General features: G+C 40.7%; 1 protein-coding gene across 1 annotated transcript in view; it reads right to left on the bottom strand.

Moving 5' to 3' along the window:
• The window catches only part of PKHD1 (PKHD1 ciliary IPT domain containing fibrocystin/polyductin), a 267005-nt gene that overhangs the window by 199848 nt on the left and 46757 nt on the right, over positions 1-20400 (bottom strand). The window contains exons 31-34 of the mRNA XM_042803457.1: positions 17891-19504; positions 17584-17727; positions 9567-9780; positions 4933-5083 (exon numbers count right to left, since the gene is read on the bottom strand). Coding sequence (XP_042659391.1) covers positions 4933-5083; positions 9567-9780; positions 17584-17727; positions 17891-19504 — 2123 coding nt within the window. The remainder of the gene's footprint in view (positions 1-4932; positions 5084-9566; positions 9781-17583; positions 17728-17890; positions 19505-20400) is intronic.

Genomic DNA, 20400 nt, shown 5'->3' on the forward strand with positions numbered 1-20400 from the left:
TTTATTTTATTTTTGGTTTTTTTTTGTTGTTTTTTTCTCTGAGAAGTGAACAAAGAAGTTATCCCAGTATCAATCAGCAAGATAAGAATTCACAAATCCTCAATACTCTAAGCTACTTCTTAAATCTCAAGACCTTCACTTAATGCCCTATTTAAAAACAAACTAAAAGCAGCACAGCATACCCAGGCAGAGCCATAATCCAGGATGGCATTTTTATCTAGCAAGTTATTTTTTATTAGCCTTCTATTTCTTAATAGGGACCCCTCGAGGGTTGGGTTGTAGAGAATTCACTAGTATACCAGCTCAGCTTCCCTACGACTGACTTAATATACATGGCATCTGCCCTCTGACGAACATTATATCACCCATCTGGGCCAGAGGAAGGCGGGGGGAGTCAGAGCAGGGAAACGCTGCTCAAACAGCATGCTTGCATGATGATTAGGTCTGGTCCAGTGATCCGGAATAATAATCTGAAGGCTCACTAAGCATAATGGGTTCGGAGACATCCGAGCCTGGTCAAACCTTCCCATGAGCATCCTTTACGTGTGTTATCAGTGTGTTTTGCATGTCTCATCAGTGTCACAGAGCTGACATCTCATTATGCAGCCAAGGTGGAAGTGGACAGGTATTGAGTGAGCATTAGAACTTTTCTTTTCCCTTTTATTATTTAATTCATATCTTCCCATTATCCAGTGTATCATGAAACTGTGAACTAATTAAGTCCTGTGGGATATACAATCAGTGCTGGAGTTCTTTTCTTTTTTATTTTTTTTCCCCTCTCCTTTCAGTAGGCTAAATTGCATTATATACTGATTTAAAAATAATTCTGCAACTCTTCCTTGGATAATAATAGAGCAAGTTACAAACACTAATGATGCTGAATGCAACACTGGGGCAGAGGCCTGCTGCTTACTTCATGTGACCTAATTAAGTCATACAGGGGCAAGTACTTCAAACACCAAGTTAGGCAAGAGCCTAAGCTAGTTTCTGAAGAAATCCATAAAAACTATTCTCTGGGGGATGATCAGGCACAGACCAGACCCCAGGAAAAAGCCAAGTTGTTGAACTCTAATTTCATGATATCTGCCATGAAACTAACAGATCTCCTGATAGCAACTTGAAACTCCCAGAAATTTTGGAGGTATTCTAGATTCACAGATGAGTCCAGCTCAGACTGTAATCATGCAAGCAACATCTTGGAGACCAGATTTGAAGGGACAAAACTTAAGTGAGGGATGTTGTGTTCACGTTCCAGAAAATACAGCTGTTTTCCCTGACTGAGGATCCTGCCCAAAAGGGGTTCAACCTGAATAGAAAATTCAAATGACTGACTCAAGGGAGCAACATGAACAACATGAATAGGACAAACAGCATTTTCAAAAAACAACCTTCTAATTTTTGATGACAGCTACAGCCAAATTTTCAAAAAGATTTATATTGAAATCAGAGTTGGAAGAGCTCTCTCCCCTGCAGAATTAAGCTTAGCCATCACATGAAGATCATCGAAAAATTAAGATATCTAGAGTTAAGATTTTAGTTTTCATTAAAATAGACCTTTATATGTGTTTATCAGGGAAAATAAGGAGTTAAAGAAGGGTGGGGGATGAAATGCACCTGTGAGGAGTTTGTATCTAGGTACAATCATCTTCTAGTACTTGGAGTTTCTGTATACCTAAGACAATAAAAGTTCAAAGGAAAACTACTTCATTAACCCATTGTGAAAGAGCACTTGTGGGGTTTGCTAATCTCTTCAGATTATTTTGGTGTCCTTGGTTTACACATGCAGTTTCAATTCAAACAGATGGTGAGGGAAAACCATGGTATTGTATATAATTTATTCTGTATGTGACCAGAAAACTGGAGGATTTGGTTTGACAATATGCTGTTGTTTAAAACCCAACTAGCATGGCTAAAGTCTTATTCCTGGATGAGTTACAGTAGCCATTTAATGCAATTTTTAGTAAAGCTAACAAACAGATCCAGGGTGAATTCACAGTCTAGATACCATTCTGCAGAGTCAGGCAGGAGAAAAATGGACTGTTTCCAGTGCAAGGTTCCTGCTGGTAGAAGGAGGCAGATCAAGCTGATGGAAATGCTTCTACCCCTCATTGTACATCCAGATCCTTAGGCATGGATTTCTCTTCAACATTTCCAGGTTGTGTCTGTGAGCTATCAGTAACGGGGCTGATAAAAGCATCATAAAAACACAGACCTGGAAGAGCTCGCCATCTCACTGGAGCTTGGTTCCCTGTTACTGGGGATATGATGTCACACAGCGTCTCTCGTACACACACCACGCTCCTTCCCAGGCATTTCTGGAGCCTTCTGCCCGGCATTCTCCCACCAAGAGATTGCTGCAAAACCTTGTCACATCCACAGTCTATGTTCACCTCATTTCCAACCTACCAAATTGCAACTAACCCATTAATCTCTTCCTTATTATTTTAAGAATTATGGACAGGTCTTATTAGGTGTCTTATAAAGACTGAGGAAAAAATGACTTCACCCTAAAGCTTGTATCCCTTACACTCAAATTCCTGGAACCAACCTTTTGAGGGTTTTTTTTATTTCCTGCTCTAAACCGAAACTGTTCCTACTTCTTGACAATGCTCCCTCCATGCTCTTGATAATATAAACCTCTGTCAGCCTTTCTGCAATGCCTCTTTTTACTTCCAGTGCCATTCTGGAGCTAATCCTGTTCCAACATCACCTAACCATCTCTGCCTCAACCCTCCCATAAAGCCCAGCTTTGCTAAGACATTGCTGAGTTATCAGCCTGCCTGGCCATCATTCAGCTGGCAAAAGAGTAAGCAAATAACCAAAACACTGAGCAGTGTAGATATGGTGAGAACAGCTACAGATCAGGCCCCTTTTTTAGGAAGCGCTTTGAGATCCTTGCATGAGAGTGCGACAGAAGTGCTAGATATTATTATAAAGAGATGCAGTCCCATTACTTGTACACAGAGTTATGCTGCCTCCTAATAGCACCATTATCCTAAGGCACGTGGTGCTATTAATGCATTTCACTGCTTGGTGCTGAACCTGGGGACCATTATTTCCACTGGAAAGGTAGGGCCAGTTCACATGACATGATTTAAACCTCTACAGTGAAGCATGCATATGCTGCACCAGGTCGTAAATCTTAACGGGATGCTGTCAGCTAGAAAGGGACCAAAATTGAAACCATTTATCTGAACTCCCCACCCATCCATGTCTGCTCACCCAGTTCAGTCTTGGGAAGAGGAATAAAATGATTCCAAATGCCCCCTGGGTTCATTAAGCAGCAGCAAATCCAAGATCTAAAAGCACTGCCAGTTTCATCCTGCTCTCCCTGAATGAATTTGTTCATTCAGGACACTTAGGACTACCTCAATTTTCCCCACACTGAGCAGAAATACCATAGCAGGGACTAACGTCACTACTTCTTCCTATTCTTGCTCCCACCTGAGTCAAAAAACAACCTGTCATCGTCTCATTACTGAGAGTACAGGAGCCATAAGACGGTTGAGCTTTCAGATCACAGCCAATAACAGGTGATAGCTCTGCTATGCTGCAGCCTGAGGTTTAGGGTGGTAGAGATGCCCTTATTACATTTAGGAAGGAAAATATGATCTCACACCTGAGCACTTCTCTTTGCTGGCCTCCTGCAGTTGCCAACTAGTAATTTTTTTTGGGGGGGGGGCTTGGTTTTCTCCTTATCTGGGCATGGTTTTTTGGTAGCGTAACTAGTAAGGCTGACTAGGAAACAAATTGTGACATTCCATCACAGACCAAGGACAAACTTAACAAAATGAGGGAAAGCAATTGTACTTTAGGATACTCAGCTGCAATAGTAAGATACATGTAAGGTAGATTTGCAGGGCAAATAATCAGAGACTCTTATTAAAAGATCTAGAATCTGATGTTAGACACACACCTAAACTACTCTGCCAGGACACTGCAGCTACTTCTGGGGTGGGGTGGTGGAGTAAAGGAAATGTCATTGCAGATAACTGAGTTAAAAATTACCATGGCAGCTTTAACATCAATGCCGAGCAAATGAGCTTCAGTTTTCTAGATTTCAACCATACTAAGAAGACTGCATGATAATTTGGTTTAATAGATTAAAAATAGTATTTGTTTTTTGTCATGTCAGGTGTGTAACTCTTCCCATTTGCACTGCCCTGTATGTGGTAGGTCTCCACCACTTCTCAGGAGCTGCTCATTTAGGAAAGGATAATGACAAAGGTATATTTGATGTTCACCAAATATCCAGCCCCTCTGAATTTCTACTCACAGATGGCACAAACCAATGTTCAACTAAACACCCCCAAAAACTCTGCAACACCACAAGGACTCTAAAAGGACATTTTAGGTTTACAGTGAACATTTTTTGATACAAAGCCTTACAATGATGTTAGTTCAGAGTCATAATATTTTGTAATGAACTCTTTACATATGTCTGTCTTCTTGCTATACTCACTCATAATGCTGGAAAGACTGTCCCATTTTACTTCAGATACTGAAGAGGAGCAAAAACCAAATATAACCAGAGCTGCACAAATGTGAATATTAAGTCTCTACTAGAATGCTGAAACTCTATCTCATGGCTAAGACCTCTTATCAAGTAACAGAAAATAACACTTTTAGAACAGATTTTGAAATTATATAAAAAAGGAGAGTGTTAAAAAAGATATACATTGCTCAGAAAATAAGGTAAAGCTCATTTATGTCTCATAAAATACATGATTAACCATAGTTAACCACTAATTCAGCTGCACTGCATTAGAACTGCTATTCAAAGTTGGAAAGCATTTAATATTATATATTGCTGCTGCTCAGCCTAAATTGTTTAGTTTTTTTTTTTTTTTTTTGCCCCCTTTAAATGTACACAATATTACAAATTTAATTTTAAGCTGTTTGAATCAGTCTGTAAAAAAGATTTGATTATACCTGAGTGTTCTGGCCCCAGTTTTTCCATATCTCAGTAATCTTGGCGGTAATTGGCTGATTAGCTCCCTCACACTCCATCTCTGCCTCAGTTTCCATGGTAATGTTACAGGAGCTATTATAGATGAGAACTTCATCTCTTTCCACTTTAGGGCTGAAACGAGAAGGGAGGTTAAATGGGGTGTCATCAATCTTAATGAAATGCAATTATTTTTACTCTTATTAATCATTGCAAGCCATTAGCTTGTGGCAACTCCTGGCCACCATTTGTCAAACTTTGCAAATTTCTGTAATTTTGTTTCCATTCTTTTATTGTTTATTTGTTTTTCCCCCCTTTATCTGCACACACTCAGGATGAAAATACATGCAGTAAATATCTCTCAGTGATGCCTTTCTGTTTCCCCAAACTATTACAAATAGTAGCAAATGCCATTCTAGGACCAAGGCAGGAAGATAAGTGCACACAACAACTAGAGAATCAGCAGTGTTAGGATCAAAGATGGACTCCTACATGGAGTAGGGTTTGTTCGTGTCTCCCCCCTCCCCATCTTACTCACACTTAGCAATAGGGAATGAATAACTTGCAAATCCCCTAGGGCAAGTGGAGAAATTGGAAAAACCACACAACTGGCTAACTGGTCCCTAATTCCAACTGTGAAAAAATGAGCTCATTTAGGGGTTCCAATTCCTGCTACCCAGCTGATTGCAATGATGCTTTGTTGCTAGCATTGGAACATTAACTTAGTAAATTAATTAAACTTACTTAACAGCCCAGACTAAGCAGATTCGATATATGTGCCAGTTATACTAACAGACATTTCTCTAAAGCCTCCCCTTGCATAGGGGGAAGAAGTAATAGAAAAGGTGGTGGGGAAGAAACATTTTTTTCCTTGGTCTTGCTGCTGACTCTGGTAGCATTTCGCTATGGGGAGCTATAGGATTCAACATCCCCCAAAATGAGGGGGTAAACTTCCCAATTTTTTTTCTACATGCTTTGGATCAGGTCAGGATAATCCAATGTCACTTTTCGTTCCTTCCTCAGCCACCGCTCTTTCTTCCTTCTCTCCCCATACTACCATCAGATACACACCTGAAACTTTAGGAAGGAGACCAGAAAGGTGATAAAATATAGAAACATCAACATAGCTCAGAAATTATACCACTTTTCTGAATAACTAAGAAAGCACAGAGTTCACAAAACAGGATCAGATAGGTAGGACCAGGATTTTTAGAGGTCTTCAGGTTCCTAAAAGCCCCATCTAATAGCATATGCTAAAATGCCAAAGTTAGCAGCCTAAGTTTTGCCAAAATAAACCTAAGGAAAGTCAACATTCAGAGCTTTGTTGGGAGGGTGACAATCAGGATGATTTGATGAACCTGAAGTTTTCAAACCACACTGCATGTGGCAGCTCACTGTACAAACAAAGAGCTGCTCTGACAGTGCATTTAGGGGGTATTTGTTTTGTTGCCCTTTGTCAGGATTAAAGTGTTAAAGGAAGCAGACACATCAGAAATTACAAAAAAAAAAAAAAATCAAAATCCTCCTGCAACTTGCTGAGCCTTTTCAACAGCAATTTTTTATTTCTATATTTAAATGAACCTTTCCCTCTGCTGTATCAATAATCAAAAACCAGCCATAGGGAACTACACTTGCTTTTGATAGCAACACTTTGATAACTGCTCTTGTCCTGTACAATAATTCAATGGACTGGGCTGTCTTTCAAGACTGCATAGTACTTCTTTTTCATGCTACAAGAAAAAGCTGCATCTTTTCAATAACCAACTGTTTTAAAGGCAGAAGGGCGTTGTTGTTGGTTAGATGCAGGGCATGGGCCCAATTTGCCATGCGCTGAAGTCAATACAAGGACCTCTGTGTGGTTGTTCACGTATTTTTACAGAAAGTTAACAAGCTTTACTTGTAGGTAAAGAGCCAATTCCTCCCCGTCCTCTAGTAACTGCATCCTGAAACCTTGATGCTGGAAAACAAATTGCAGTGTTTAAAGGAAATTCAAGAAAAGAAGGGATGACTTATTAAAGGGAACTCAGGGATGCCTCCTGGTACCAGTGTTGTTAATGGTAAGACTTGCCCCTTGTCTAAGGAATATGCATTTGCCATTATGTGTTCATAAAGTACAGGCTATAGTACAGACTAGATTAGGAGAAGCTTTATTCAACTGGCTGTGAAACTGGTAAAAAACAACCTCAGAGATTTAATGCGCAGTTGAGCCAAGAATGATTCCAGTAGTTTTGTCCCCATCCTGTCTTAACTTTTGAACATTTACACAGAACTCAAATCCATGTATTTTTTATTATTGTTATTATTAGTTACTATTATTAATTACAACAATCAATGTGTATTATTTCAGGAATTACCAAATAGTTCTTTTCTAGTTTGAACATTTGAATTTTCTAACACTTTGCTACAAATTATATTAATATTTTGAAATTAAACACTTTTCTGAACTGAAATTTGAAAATAAATGTTTTCAAAATTTCTGAAATAGGTAACTGGGATGATTTAAACTCTCTCTTCCTCTACTTCTCCCCAGATTTTTTCAGGTCAGGAAACTCACCTGAAATCAGTCGTCTTTGCCCTTGCTCCCCTTCAGCAAGAAGCAGTTTAGAAATAGATTCACCAAAAAAAAAAAACATCAGTACTCTGGAAAATTCCTCAGTATCCCAAGTTTTAATTTCTAGCTACTAGACAAGCATAAGCACACTAGGGGGAAAAGTTAATGACAATAACAAAGAAGTTGAAGAAGTTGAAAGAATGGGAAAATAGTAGGTAAAAAAAAGTTGATTGATTTGATTCAGAAATATCTCCCTGATAGGATTCCCTGAAGGAATAATAAAAATAAACCCTGTCCCTGGGACATTCACAATCAAATTGAATAAAAACATGGTAAAAAACAATAAGGAAGCAATCAGCAAATGAACTGCATGACTTTTTCCCCAACTGTAGTAGTCCAAACCAAGAAAAGAAGCAAGAAGAAAAACAATAATAGAAATTGACTCATTGCAAATGCATTTTTTATCAGTAAAAAGCTGAGCACAATTTTAATACCCAGGGAAGAGGAGGCAAAAAAACAGAGCCAGATGTTGAATTGCCCTGTTGCTCTCAAATTTGTAGGTTACCTGGTTTGAGGTTACACTGATGTGAGCAAAAAGAAAGCAAAGTTCAGCTAGACAAGACAAGGCTCCTGGAGTTTCTTGTTTTGAAACAAGTCATTCTGGTAGCAACAGAAGTGATGAAATTAGTTTAATTTCAGGATTATTTTTTTTCCCCCTCTAAGTTTCCCCCCAACAAAACTGTCCTCCCCCTCTACTAGGCTGTTTTAGGTCATTACCAATGCACAGTGAGACTTTGGACATGTCAGCTGGCCAGCTGTATCTGCTGTCTGGCCTGCAGTTTGCTGGCAAACAACAGATGAGGGCAGAATTCTACCCTCCTCTCCCTCAACAGGAAAACAATTTATTTTTGCCTAACACAAATTTTCTCAGAACTGACAAGAATTTCATAATTCTTAAGATATCCATTCCTTATGAAACCCAGGTCAAATTAAAAAAGGTGATGGGGAGAAAATAACAGACTGGCAGGCAGATGCTGTAAGTGTATAAACCTTTTTTTTTTTTTTTCTGGGTTTTTGTTTTTGGTTTTTTTTGAAACAAGTTAAAAAGTGCAACTTGTGTCTTGCTGTCTTCATTCACTAAATGCCAGCTGGTTTTCTTCCCTCAACACAGGGCATCCAGAACTCCCTCTGGTGACTCACAACACTGGCTGTGACATAAGGACCAGATACAGATGAGGACCAAACTTCTACAACTCTTCTGAAATACCTGGGCTGTAGCATCCTGCACCAGCCAGGAATGGGTTCACCATGCACAGTAAATCATGGGCAATGCATTGAAGCGATATTCTAATTCTCAATTTGTTTAGTGTCTTTTGGAAAGTTTTGTTCACTTGTTTATTCCTTAGTTCAGACTTCCCTTTTACTCCTAGAAATAAACGCTTTGCAGATATAAATCCCCATTGCATCCTTAAAGTCATCGGTACCAGTTTATACTCCTGGGCAACTTGGCCTTGGATATGTAAAGCCTGAGCCTTGAGTAAGTGCCTGAACACCCTTGCTGAGTAAATATTACACAGCCTGCTGAATTTTCTCTGCAACTTTTTACTCATGAAACTGCTTGCAGAGAAGAAGGGAAAAAAAAAAAAAAAAAAAAAGGGAAAAAAAAAAAAAGACTTCTGCTTTTCATAATGCCTAATCTTTTTCCCCATTGGCATCCACCAGATGTTGCTTTGGATCAGAAGATAAATATTAAAACCTAAGAAGGAACAAAGCAGGCTGTTTACGAGATGGATTTTCTGATGTCTCTCAAACAGTTTAAAAAGATGGGAGGGAAGGAGGGGGGACTAGAGATGCTTTGATAGACACAAGGAATTAATTTCACAACCCAGCGGAGCTCTCTAGTGGTCTCTAGGCTAAATTGTTCTATTGGCACTAACCTAAGAATTAGAAATTTGCTCCTTCAGTCCATCATTTGGCAGGGGCCAATTCTGCAAAAGGTGGAATACCTTCTAGAGGATGTTACTCATGGATGGGCCCACTCAGCTGTTGCAGAAACACAGCACTCACCTGGCAAAAAGTCCAGAAAAATGTCTCTGGGGTGGGTTCATGTCCTTCCGGTGCCACTGAGGTGGGCTGTCCTCACAGACATACAGGTAAGACGCAGATCCTCTCTGGTGAGAGGAACCCACTGTGACTTGGACATCACATTCAATGAAGGTGGCTCTGTCTTCTCGGCAGTCGACAGAAGAATGTGTCAGGCCACAGAGAATGGCCAAAGAAGCTGCAAAAACAGGAAAGGAAAAAGATAATCCAAAACAGTTTATACACCACTGATATTTAGCATATTTTGGCTATTGACAGGCATCATTCTGGATTCCTGATGTGCAGGTCTCAATCGCCCTTTTGATACATCCTTTTTGAGGATGAGTATGTTTCCATGCAACTCCTTCAGCCCCTTTTGCTTTGTGTGAGCAAGCATACAACCTCCTTTGTGCTCTGAGCATCAGTACAATCTTTGGGTTCAAAATGCTTTGTCCAGGCGGAGGTGACATAAGTGATAAAATATGAGCATAGCCATTTCTTCTGGGTAAGATAGACCATGGTTTACAGATCAAGCATACAGCACAAATCTTTTACCAGGGAGAATCGACAATTTGAAATCTATCACAACTTGAAATCCAGAAATGGGTTTAATGAAAACATTGACACAACTTGGAGGGCTTCAGGGGAATTTGTGTGAGCTGGGATCTCATACCTTGGTTTGTACCTGAGTGTGACTAGAGACTTGGTCTAAGTTTGACTCCATGGATGTGGTAGGAAGCGTAATGGGAACAGCTGCTTTGTTTTGAATTGTGTTTAAGAAACAAGTGGTGTAAATAGAAACTAGGTTTTCTTATTCTAAATCCAGACAAAAATGTAAAAAATAAAATTAAATATTACAAACTGTCACTGAAGTTCAGATCAGTTTAAATGTTTGGGTTTAATAATTTTTAAAAATAAACCTTTAAGCATTTAACCCTGCTAGAGATCAAAACTGTGTCTCTCAAAACTCTGAACATATAAAGACATCTGGAGAATTGTCATTAGTCCTGAACTAATCAAACAGTTATAATGAACTCCTGAAAAGGTATGTGGACAGTATTACAGTGTGCACTGTAGTATCCAAGAATGTTTCTCAAGTATCAGAAATGTAATTGATGGGAATTTATCAAGAAAGGAATTTTTTTTTGTTTGCTTTGTTAAGTTCCAGTTTGTTCAAAAGGTATCTTGTTTGCTGGGAATGTGTCATTGTCAATGAATGTCTTAGCTCCTAAGCAATACTGAAAATGAGTTTTTAAATGGTAAAATATGAAAATGCTATATTTCCTGTGTTAAAAGATTTAACACTTTTTGCTAAAAATTATTGCTTCATATGGGGTATTTTTGGAAAGTTTATAACTGTTTAATGTTTAAGATGTTTTTGAAATATTAAAACCTAACATTTCATATGCTCTGAACTTCGGAAAGGGAGTTCACAATTTTTCTGTGTTTTTCTTCTCTGGATTTAGAATAAGAAAAAAAGTTACATTATTATTTCACGCATTTTGCAATACACTTAATCTCTTTCCTTCTCCAAATCCAGTGACAATTCTTTTGCTTGGCATCCATTCAAATACAGCCAAACACAATCCCTGCCTCGAAGACCTACATATAAACATGAGAGACACAAGTAATAGACAGAGAAGCCTAAAGGAATTATGGCGCTATGCCTGTATTTTGCCTTTATTATCCAGAAATTATGTCTAGAGCCACCTCAGGTGTTCTGTAGTTCCCATAGAAGCCTTGTGTCTTCCTTGAGGCCAGGCTACTATTCCAAGGGCATTTTAAGTGGCACCAGATATCTTTGTTTTGGCAAATGAATACCATTCAAGAGGACTAAATACTGCAAATAACTTGATTTTGCAACAACCTGCAACATAACCAATTCATTTTAGGAATTTCTCCAAAAGAGATGGCATGTGTGCTTTTTTTTTCAGCTAGTGAGAATCTGAGAACTTCTCAAAACCAGCAAAGATGAAGGACATCCAAGCAGTGATGACACTGCCTTTTCCTTCCTCCACAAACTCACAACTTTCTTGTGGACAGAAGAATTTGTTCCCCTTTTGTAATAATGTATAACAGCTCCTTCTGCTTTACTATTTTATTCTATTAATGACACAAAAGGCTGTGATACTCTTGGATGTGATAAAGGAGAATATATAGCTACCTTAGACGGCAAACCAGCTAGAGCAATACTAGGGGTAGGATAGGGTAAAGTAGAACAGGACAGAACAGGCTAGGCTGGGATATTTTCAGTTGGAAAAGACCTATCCAGATCATCTAGTCCAACTGCCTAATCATTTCAGGGATGACCAAAAGTTAAAGAATATTATTAAGGGCATTGTCCAAATGCCTCTTAAACACTGACAGGCTTTGGGCATCGACCACCTCTCTAGAAAGATTGTTCTAGTGTTTGACCATCCTTTGAAGGTGGGTGATCAAAGGAAGATTAAATTCACATTCCACAGTTTAAGAAAAAACAACAGATTGTTGAGCTAATCAAAAGAGGCTTTGGTCTTCTTTTGTGGTCTTGAAAAGAATAGACAGTTTTCCTAAGTGGAAAAACAGCTGAACCCTATTTTAGGATGAATATTAGAAATGACTGACAGAATCTCAGGACAGGAATATTTTCCTCAATACCTTGCTGCTGTCAAAGAACTTGCCTGGCTAATGTAGGTCACTGGAAGGTATTTCTGGCACAGCCCTTAGAGCTCAGCAGAACAGCGTGTTACCCCTTGGATACCCCAAAAATGTTATGTGGAAATTGGGCATTTCTGATGAGCTCCGGTGCCCTCATCTCAATGTTATCATGCCTGTAGGAACATGATGCTGTGTATCCTGCCAAATACTGAAATAATTTTCAAAACAAACCAGGCAAATGAAGGTATTAATTTGTAAAATCTAAGTTAAAGAACATGGTTATAAAGGGTTGTAAAGAGAGCAATGGAAGCAAAATCCAAGAAAACTATGCTTAATCTGTACACTCCAGAATCAAAATTAACACTTCTTTCTCCCTCTCAGTTGGAAGGAGGGAGGGATCTCATCTCCACACCCTACAGCTTCTGTCTGTTTGAATGGAAATACCACTCTTTGAGGAGATGTCCAATTCTCATTCCTCCTTTGGGGATCTCTGAGGTCCTCCTGTTCCCCTGCTCCCAGAGGATTTAATACTTTTCTCAGTTAGGAGGAATTCTTGGCCTTTCTTCTCACATCCTCTGACCATTAAATCAAAGTATCTCTTGGTATTATTGGTGCCGTTATCTCCTGCCAGAACAGTAACAAAAAATATCAACTAAAGATTGCAACACACTTAGTACATCCTAAAAGGATAACTTGTCAGTTCTGGGACACAATTCTTCTCCCTGTTTAATTGGTTAGCATTCAAATTCCAGAATTAAGCTTCTTTATGCTTTATATGCCTTATAAAAATAAAACCTGCTAATCACATGTAATACAATCCCATCACTGAGATGAGTGCATTCATTCCATTACAGCTTCTCTTTGAGATCAGACACAACAGCAGCCAAATCTCTGCATGTTGGTAATGAGTTAGGGACCAACTGCCCCCAACTCTGTCTTTGAGAGATACTTTGGTTTAAGCCAGGATCCCGGGATGCTCAGCACAAGGGCTTTGTTCTGGGTCACTGTTTAATAACAACTGCCGGACATGTGATGAGGCTAAAACCTACAGGAGTCCCAAGGGCAGCTGTGGATTGATTGAACAACTGCCCGAGGAGTCCTGGTGCCAAACCACACATCCTCAGTTATCCACTGCTCACAGAATGGACTGCAGAGCATAACAGTAACATGTGCTCAGCAGAGAAGACAAAGGTTAAAAAAAAAAAAAAAAAAAAAAAAAAAGGAAAAAAAAAAAAAAAAGAAAAAAGGGAGAGGAAAAAAGAGACCTGTTAAGGTCATCAACTCCAACCTCTGCTTATGAAGAATTGCTCCCTAGGAGACATTCATTTTGCACAACTGAGTTTCAGATGTCCCAAGAGGTGATTTTGCAAGCATCTATTCCACTGTCTGATAGATCTCACTGTCAGAACATTCTTGCCATGTAATCAATATGCATTTCTTTTTCCTCTTTCTTAATTTCATTTCCGGATTTGAAAAAAAACAGAAGGGTCCATTTGGATCCTTCAGTTTGATCTCCACGACAAACATCAGAGGCCCTGGTTTCTACTGAGGTCTCAACTGCCACAACATACCCTCTTCATATCTTCTACTTTTACTCATACAGATCATCCCATTTCCCTGGCTACAGTCCCCCTTGGTCCCAGCTCAGTGCATCTCCTTGGTACATCTGCACTGCTGCAACCAAAACTCATTCCTTTCTCTCTTCTTGCCCCATATGAAGAGCTCCTCCAAGCCATGTCTCTCTTCCTTTTAAACTGGCTTCATTTCATTTCTAGTTTTTAATCTAAATCCTCTCCCCTAACATCCACTTTTGTCAGTGTATTTTGGCTAATGGTAGGTCCAGGACTCACTAACAAAGATCCCAAGAGCTGTTACATCAAAGAACTAAAGCCAGACCTGTTGTTCTTAGTATGCTGTTGCATCCAGACAAATCAGACTCAGCTTTTTCCCTGATGGATCTTCTTATCAGTTCACTTCCTTTTAAAGGTGCCTTCTTTACCATCACCCCAATGTCAAACATAAAATCTCAGATACTGGCTTACTGCAAATTTTATGTAGGGTAACTACCCTGATATTACTTAACAGAATATTCAATTATTTTTTCACCTGCCTCAAGCTTCCTGCTAGTCTTCCCATCTTTCACAGGAGCAGAATTCAATCCCACAGACATTAACCATGTGTTCTGTAAATTTAACATGAGATGAACAGAGTCCACAGCCGTATTTGCACTCATCAACAGCATTGCGACACTAGTAAGAAAGCAAGAACAAGAGAAGGGGAGAGCTCTTGGGATCAAACCTGTTATCCTTTACCAGGCCATTAAAGACTTTGGGGTTTGGTTTGGCTTTTGTTTTGGTTTTGTTAATTTTATTTAATTTTGTTCATTTTCTTAAGCTTTAAGGATGAAACTCATATTTTAGCTTTGTTCTGATTTGATTTTTCTGCAGTTTGAAAAAGACAACAGTTTTCATAAAAGAATCTAGGCTTGCATTCCTATTTCTTATGCTCTGGATTAAGAATGTTTCAGTACTTAGTGTGCCCAGCTCTTGTCAAAGATTGAACCGAAACCTTGCTGCAGCCCCACTCAACACCCATTCTTAAGGAAGACCCCGCAGGGCAGGCTTATGGATGGATCCTGCTGAGACCCGTGGTTCCTCGTGCCTTCAAAAACTGCCTGTTAAATGGGAATGAAGTCACATTTCCTACCTGCAGAGCCTTGCCCTACAGATTTGATCACATGAGTAAGCTGGATGGACTGGTTGGGGATTCCCACGTGAGCATCTCTAATCTTAAGCAGGCCAGACACAACATGACCTAGCACTGAAACCCCAGGGCAGCAAGCTGCCACCTGACATCCCGGAGTGCTGGAGGGGAGGCGTTTCTGCTTCACAGCGTGCCGTAACAGAAGAAATGCAGCTTGAACACTTCACTTCTCATCACCCAGTCCCCGAGCAGCGCTGGGAAATGTCAGACAAGCGTCCAACCTGGCTGCACCAGGCTCTGCACTGAAGGGGCCCTGGGGCACCACAGATCTATCCCTCCCATCTCCTTCACGGCTCGTGGTCCCACATCCCTGAAGTCACTTTGCCACCTCTCCCATGTAGACGAGGTCGTGAAAGAAAGGTCTGAGCACTGGATGTGCAAGTGCCAAGTGGCAGACTTCCCCGGGCAAACAGCAGCATGTAAACCACGAGGTGAAACTTGACTAACTGCACTCAGTAAGTCCACACATGCCCTAAATGGTGGGGGGGTGTAGTCCCTTAAATATTAAGAGGAATACTGTCTGGAAAGAGTCTTGCTCTATATACAGATTCTCTGATGCCACTTATAGTTGTTCACGGGCTGAATAATCCTGTCTCAGAGAGTACAAATAGCCTCACAAACACTCACAGATTTAATCAGCCTGCAAAGGATTTATATATATATATATATTTTAATGAAAAAAAAAAAAAAAAAAAAAAACAAACAAAACACAACATTTTCCTGTAAATCTTCCATTTATAGAGAAATCTTTTTGTAACTCAACTGGTGAGATTTGCAAGGCTGCACAATGCAAAATCTACAGCAAGGGAGAGTGGGCTTGTCTTGTAATTAGCCTCAAATCAATAGTGCCTGTCTCTCTCTGGTTAGCAAGGCAACATACCCTTTATATCTTCTCTCCAGAAGCACAACCAGCAAGTGAGCAGCAATCAGCATTCACTTGCTGACATCTAGTGTCAGTAATAAGCATTTTGTTCCTGCCTGTAAGATGGTTTTCCCCAGGCTCCCTCTGCTGCTTACTACTCAGTGAATTTTGAATACAGTTATTAATGTTTTCACAGTTTGGATCAATTTGATTACATTTTATTCTGCTAGTCTTCCTGCAATAACCAGACTTCCCTGTTTTATGCTCTGATACTTTATTTTTCAACCCTCTAGCACCATGGTTTTTTTCTTGTTTAAAAAATAGCAAGTAGCAGCTTTGAGGGCTGTGCCTGGATCTTGTTTCAAGCAAAGAAAATTGAGCCCTTACAACTTCTTGGTGTGTCTTTTGGAGTGCTTGTGGTTGAGTTTTAAAGTCCTTTTTTTCCCCCCTCCATTTCTCTTAGCATTCTTTATGGATGAGGAAATGAACCATTCAAAATGAAAAGAGCAAATTTAGAATTTTGAAATAAGTGAGGCTGAAGAGGACACCTGGATGCTTCTTATCCCAACTCTTGCTCAAAAGAATGTTAAATTTCATGTTGGACTGGTTTCTTGGCAACTAATATAGTCAACTTCTGACTGGTTTGAAGGATGGAGAGTCCACACACCTTTGGCAATTTACCCTAATGGACACTCTCACTGCCATCTTTCTTACAGGTTCACAAAGGAGAAGAGGCCATGGATCTTTGGTCATCTTCATGATGGATCTCTGGATGACCACAGAACAGCAAATAGTTCTGTAGGTCTCAGGATGTTCTCTTAACATCAGAGCTATGAAAGGACTGAAGTGTTATGCTACCAAGTGTTGCGATGTTGCAGCGCCAAGGTAGGTGCTCTGTGCTTAGCATTTGGAGAATGGCATAAATCTCAGGGTAAGATTTAAAAGCCTTGAATTCTGTCTTTTGCAGATCTTAGGAGCCTAATTCTGTGTTGCCAGTAGGAGAGGGAGGAAATACATCTTGTCTCAGGAAATTAAGAGTTTCCTCCAAAACTGAGGCAAGGTTATTTAGCTGGAGGTCACGGCATCATTCTCTACTGCCTCTCTCCAGTAAGGGGGATGCTCTGGCCATGAGATAATCCCATCTTCCTCTTAAGGAATTCAGATCGTCATCTTCAGCTTCCCCAAAGTATGAATTGGCTATAGTACACAATTTGTTCACATTCCCAGTCATTCACCCTTTCCTCCCACTCCCTTACCCCACTGAAGCTGTCCCACCGTGCAGCCAAAACACAAATGTATGGGGCCACGGAATAAAAGGCATTTAAGTGAGCTCGATTCACTAAGACGGTCACGTTGGCCAAGAGGCGCTTGGTTATCCAAACTTACAGCCCTCCTGTACATTTTTTGTGAGACAGTTTTCCCAAGGAATAGCAGCCACAAGGAATTTCTGACATTGTGCATGTCTCATACACATCCAAAAAGCATGTGTGGCCACAAGCTCACAGTGGATTTAGTTCAAAGCCCATGACCATTGACACAAAAACTCTCCCTGACAACAACTGTCTTTGGACTGAGTTCAAAAAACAGAAGTCAAGGCTATGTTGGATTCTCTCCTTTCCCAAGGCTGCTGCTGTGCAATGTTCCCCCCGATGAGATATGCTGGGATGCCCCACTTTTGGGTCAAGGTAAGTTTTTAGGGGATATTTTTAACACAATGCCAGGTTTTGTGTTTTAACTTACCATGTAATCGTGGGGCAAGGCAGTTCAGGTCAGTCATTGTTGTGTTGCCCAACAGCCCACAGTTGATGCCACAGACTGTGACCAAAGTCTTCTCTGGGGAAAACCCAGCTCCACGCAGGTAAACTGCTCCTCCATTCAAGCCACCTTGGAAAAGAACAGAAAATGAGATTTAAGTCAAAATCCAACAGCCAGCTGTCAACAAGGGTATTTTTTTGAATTAATAATTTTTGCTTTTATGAAAAAAAAAGTCACCACAGTCCCTCACACTGCACCCATGAAAGAGCTGTAACAAACCTTCATGACTTACCCCAGTTGTGATGCACAGCTGTGACCATCAGCTGAGAGGTGAACATCAGGTTGGAGGAAGTCCAGCCCCTGGGAACATCCAGGCCCAGCACACGGTACTCACCAACAGGGAGCAGAGGAGCTGAGCACTGCAAAGTAGAGCGAGTGATGGTGACACTACTACAAGCAAAGTCTCCAACAAATACGTACATGGTGTCCATCTCTGTGACCCGTGATACTGTCACCGTTAAAAGGACACCAGTTGCAACAAGCGAAAGGAAAGCTGGGGTAAACTCCTTGCTGTAACTTATTTTTCCAAGGTAATAGGAGATGCCATCTACTTTTAGACTCAAAGCCCTAGTTCCATTACCCGGAGGCACCGTGCACTGGATAGCTACACAGGTGATGTTGAGAATGAGACAGGGGTGATAATCAATGAGAACAAAAGTCATTCTCTTTCCTTTCAGTGCTGAGCCTGCTAAGGTGAGCAGGCCTCCACCATTGGTACTGAAGTTTTGTGGGTAAAACTGGTACACCTGAGGCAGGATGGTAAGAACACTGGATGCCTTTCTGAAGCAAGCTTGTCCACTTTTCCTGTTGGATATGGAAACGTTGTACTTCCCTGGGGCAATGCAGTCTGTCTGGCACTTGATGTTGGTCTCGTTCCAGAAAGTTATCTTGCAGACAGCCTGGTTATTCATGTGTACCACGGGGCTATCACTTGGCCATGCCAACATTTGTCCTTTGATCATCACATTGGTGAATGACCCATTGATCTCCCAGGTCACCAAATCTACAAGGGGGGTCCACTGCTCATGAAGGTGGAGTGTACAGTCTCCAAGGCAGACACTGTTGATCCCATTGACAGTCACTGTGACATTAAGAGCCCAAGATTCCTCAGCCAACCACTGATAATGCAAGGGAGGGACCCTTGGAAGGACAGTACAACTAATCGCATTGTTATCAATGTTCTGGATCTCACAGGAATAATTACTCCCCAAGCTGACCTGTACCAAATTCCTCCTGGATTTTAAAGCAATACCAGATACAGTGAGTAACATCCCACCACAAATTGATCCTTGTGATGGGAATATGGAGGTTATTCGTGGAGTTATTGTAAGGGCCTGCAGCCTTGATGTCACATAAGCATATCCTAGTTGCCTCTGGATAACTTGGATGGGGAAATTCCCAGGTTCCAGGCTGTTCATTGGCAAAGAGCACTGATAAAACTTTGTAGACTTGTTGCCACGTTGAAACTCAAGTTCACATTCACTGTGTCCAAGCTTAGCCACAGATTTAGTGATGTTTATCCCCTGGATGCTCAACAGCAGGCTGCTGTCTGTGATTTCCATTTCAACAACAGTAACCAGAGGGGTCAAAGCACTTTGGTAAGTAAAGATGGTGGACTTTTTTGCAAAGAGAGAATATGGAAGTGACCTACTGCTGATGACTACGTTTACTCTCACAGAGACATCTTGTAAATCTTCATTAGACAAATTAGCAGCTGGTGGGGTCAGGCACCAGACTGTCTCTTCTGCCAAGTGAGTGACCATACAGGTTTGCCTGTTCATTGAAACAGAAACCAGGGTAGGATTTTGGCTAAATCCCACCCCAGAGATTGTGAGCAGTGTTCCACCTAGGAGTAAAACAAAATAAGAAAGAAGGACATTATATGCAGGAAAGGAATTAATGGCTGTCTGTAAACAATCACAAACCATGACAAAGCTCATAAGTATGACAGTTTTGGTCAAGCTGAATAGAAGAAATTAAGTCCTTTTTTAGGAACAAGACTGCTAGAGATAATAGCAGTCATGTATCATGATAATCCCATGTGGACAAGAGGTTAAGGTATCAGATAGCCAGGGACTTTTGTGGAAGTAGATGACGGTAGAAAGCTACCACAGAACTGAAAAAAGCTGCAGTGAGAGGACCCCTGAGAGTAAGCAGAGACTGAACCCTTCAGGGAATGGGACTGTCTGTACAGGCAGGTGGGGAGATGGTAGATATGATTTGGTCCTGCTGCATACAGGAAAGCAGAATGCGGAACAACTACTTTCAAACAGGAAGACAGAACCATGGGCCTTCCCCTTCAATCTCCAGTTCTGCCTGGCCACTCAGGCTGAGTACCAGATTTGCCATGCACTGATGGTCACTTGCCCTTGAGGAGTTCACTGACCAGAAAAGCTGATACACTGATGAATGCTTCCAGCTTCAAGCCCTCCCCTTACTTAAATGCTCCCAGTCTGCACCATTTAAGGTGGGTAGAACAGGAAGAGAGGGGCAGCTCCCCCTTCACTGTCAAAGGCAACTCTGACCAGGGCTTCCTATGCATGGGCTGGAAGAAGGCAGGCTGTCTGCTTTCCCCTGTGGTTGCCTGGATATTTTTATTCCCTGGGTATCTGCTTAAGACCACAGAACAAAACAGCAAATGGGTAAACAGACTCTTGGTGTGAACTGATAGGGTCATTCATATGGAAAAGCAATTCTGTTATGAGCTCCAGATGAGGCTGTCCTTGTGTCTAGTGTTGGAAG

This window comes from Tyto alba, unplaced genomic scaffold (genome assembly GCF_018691265.1).
Source record: "Tyto alba isolate M040663 unplaced genomic scaffold, T.alba_DEE_v4.0 Super-Scaffold_40, whole genome shotgun sequence".
Lineage (NCBI taxonomy): Eukaryota > Metazoa > Chordata > Aves > Strigiformes > Tytonidae > Tyto > Tyto alba.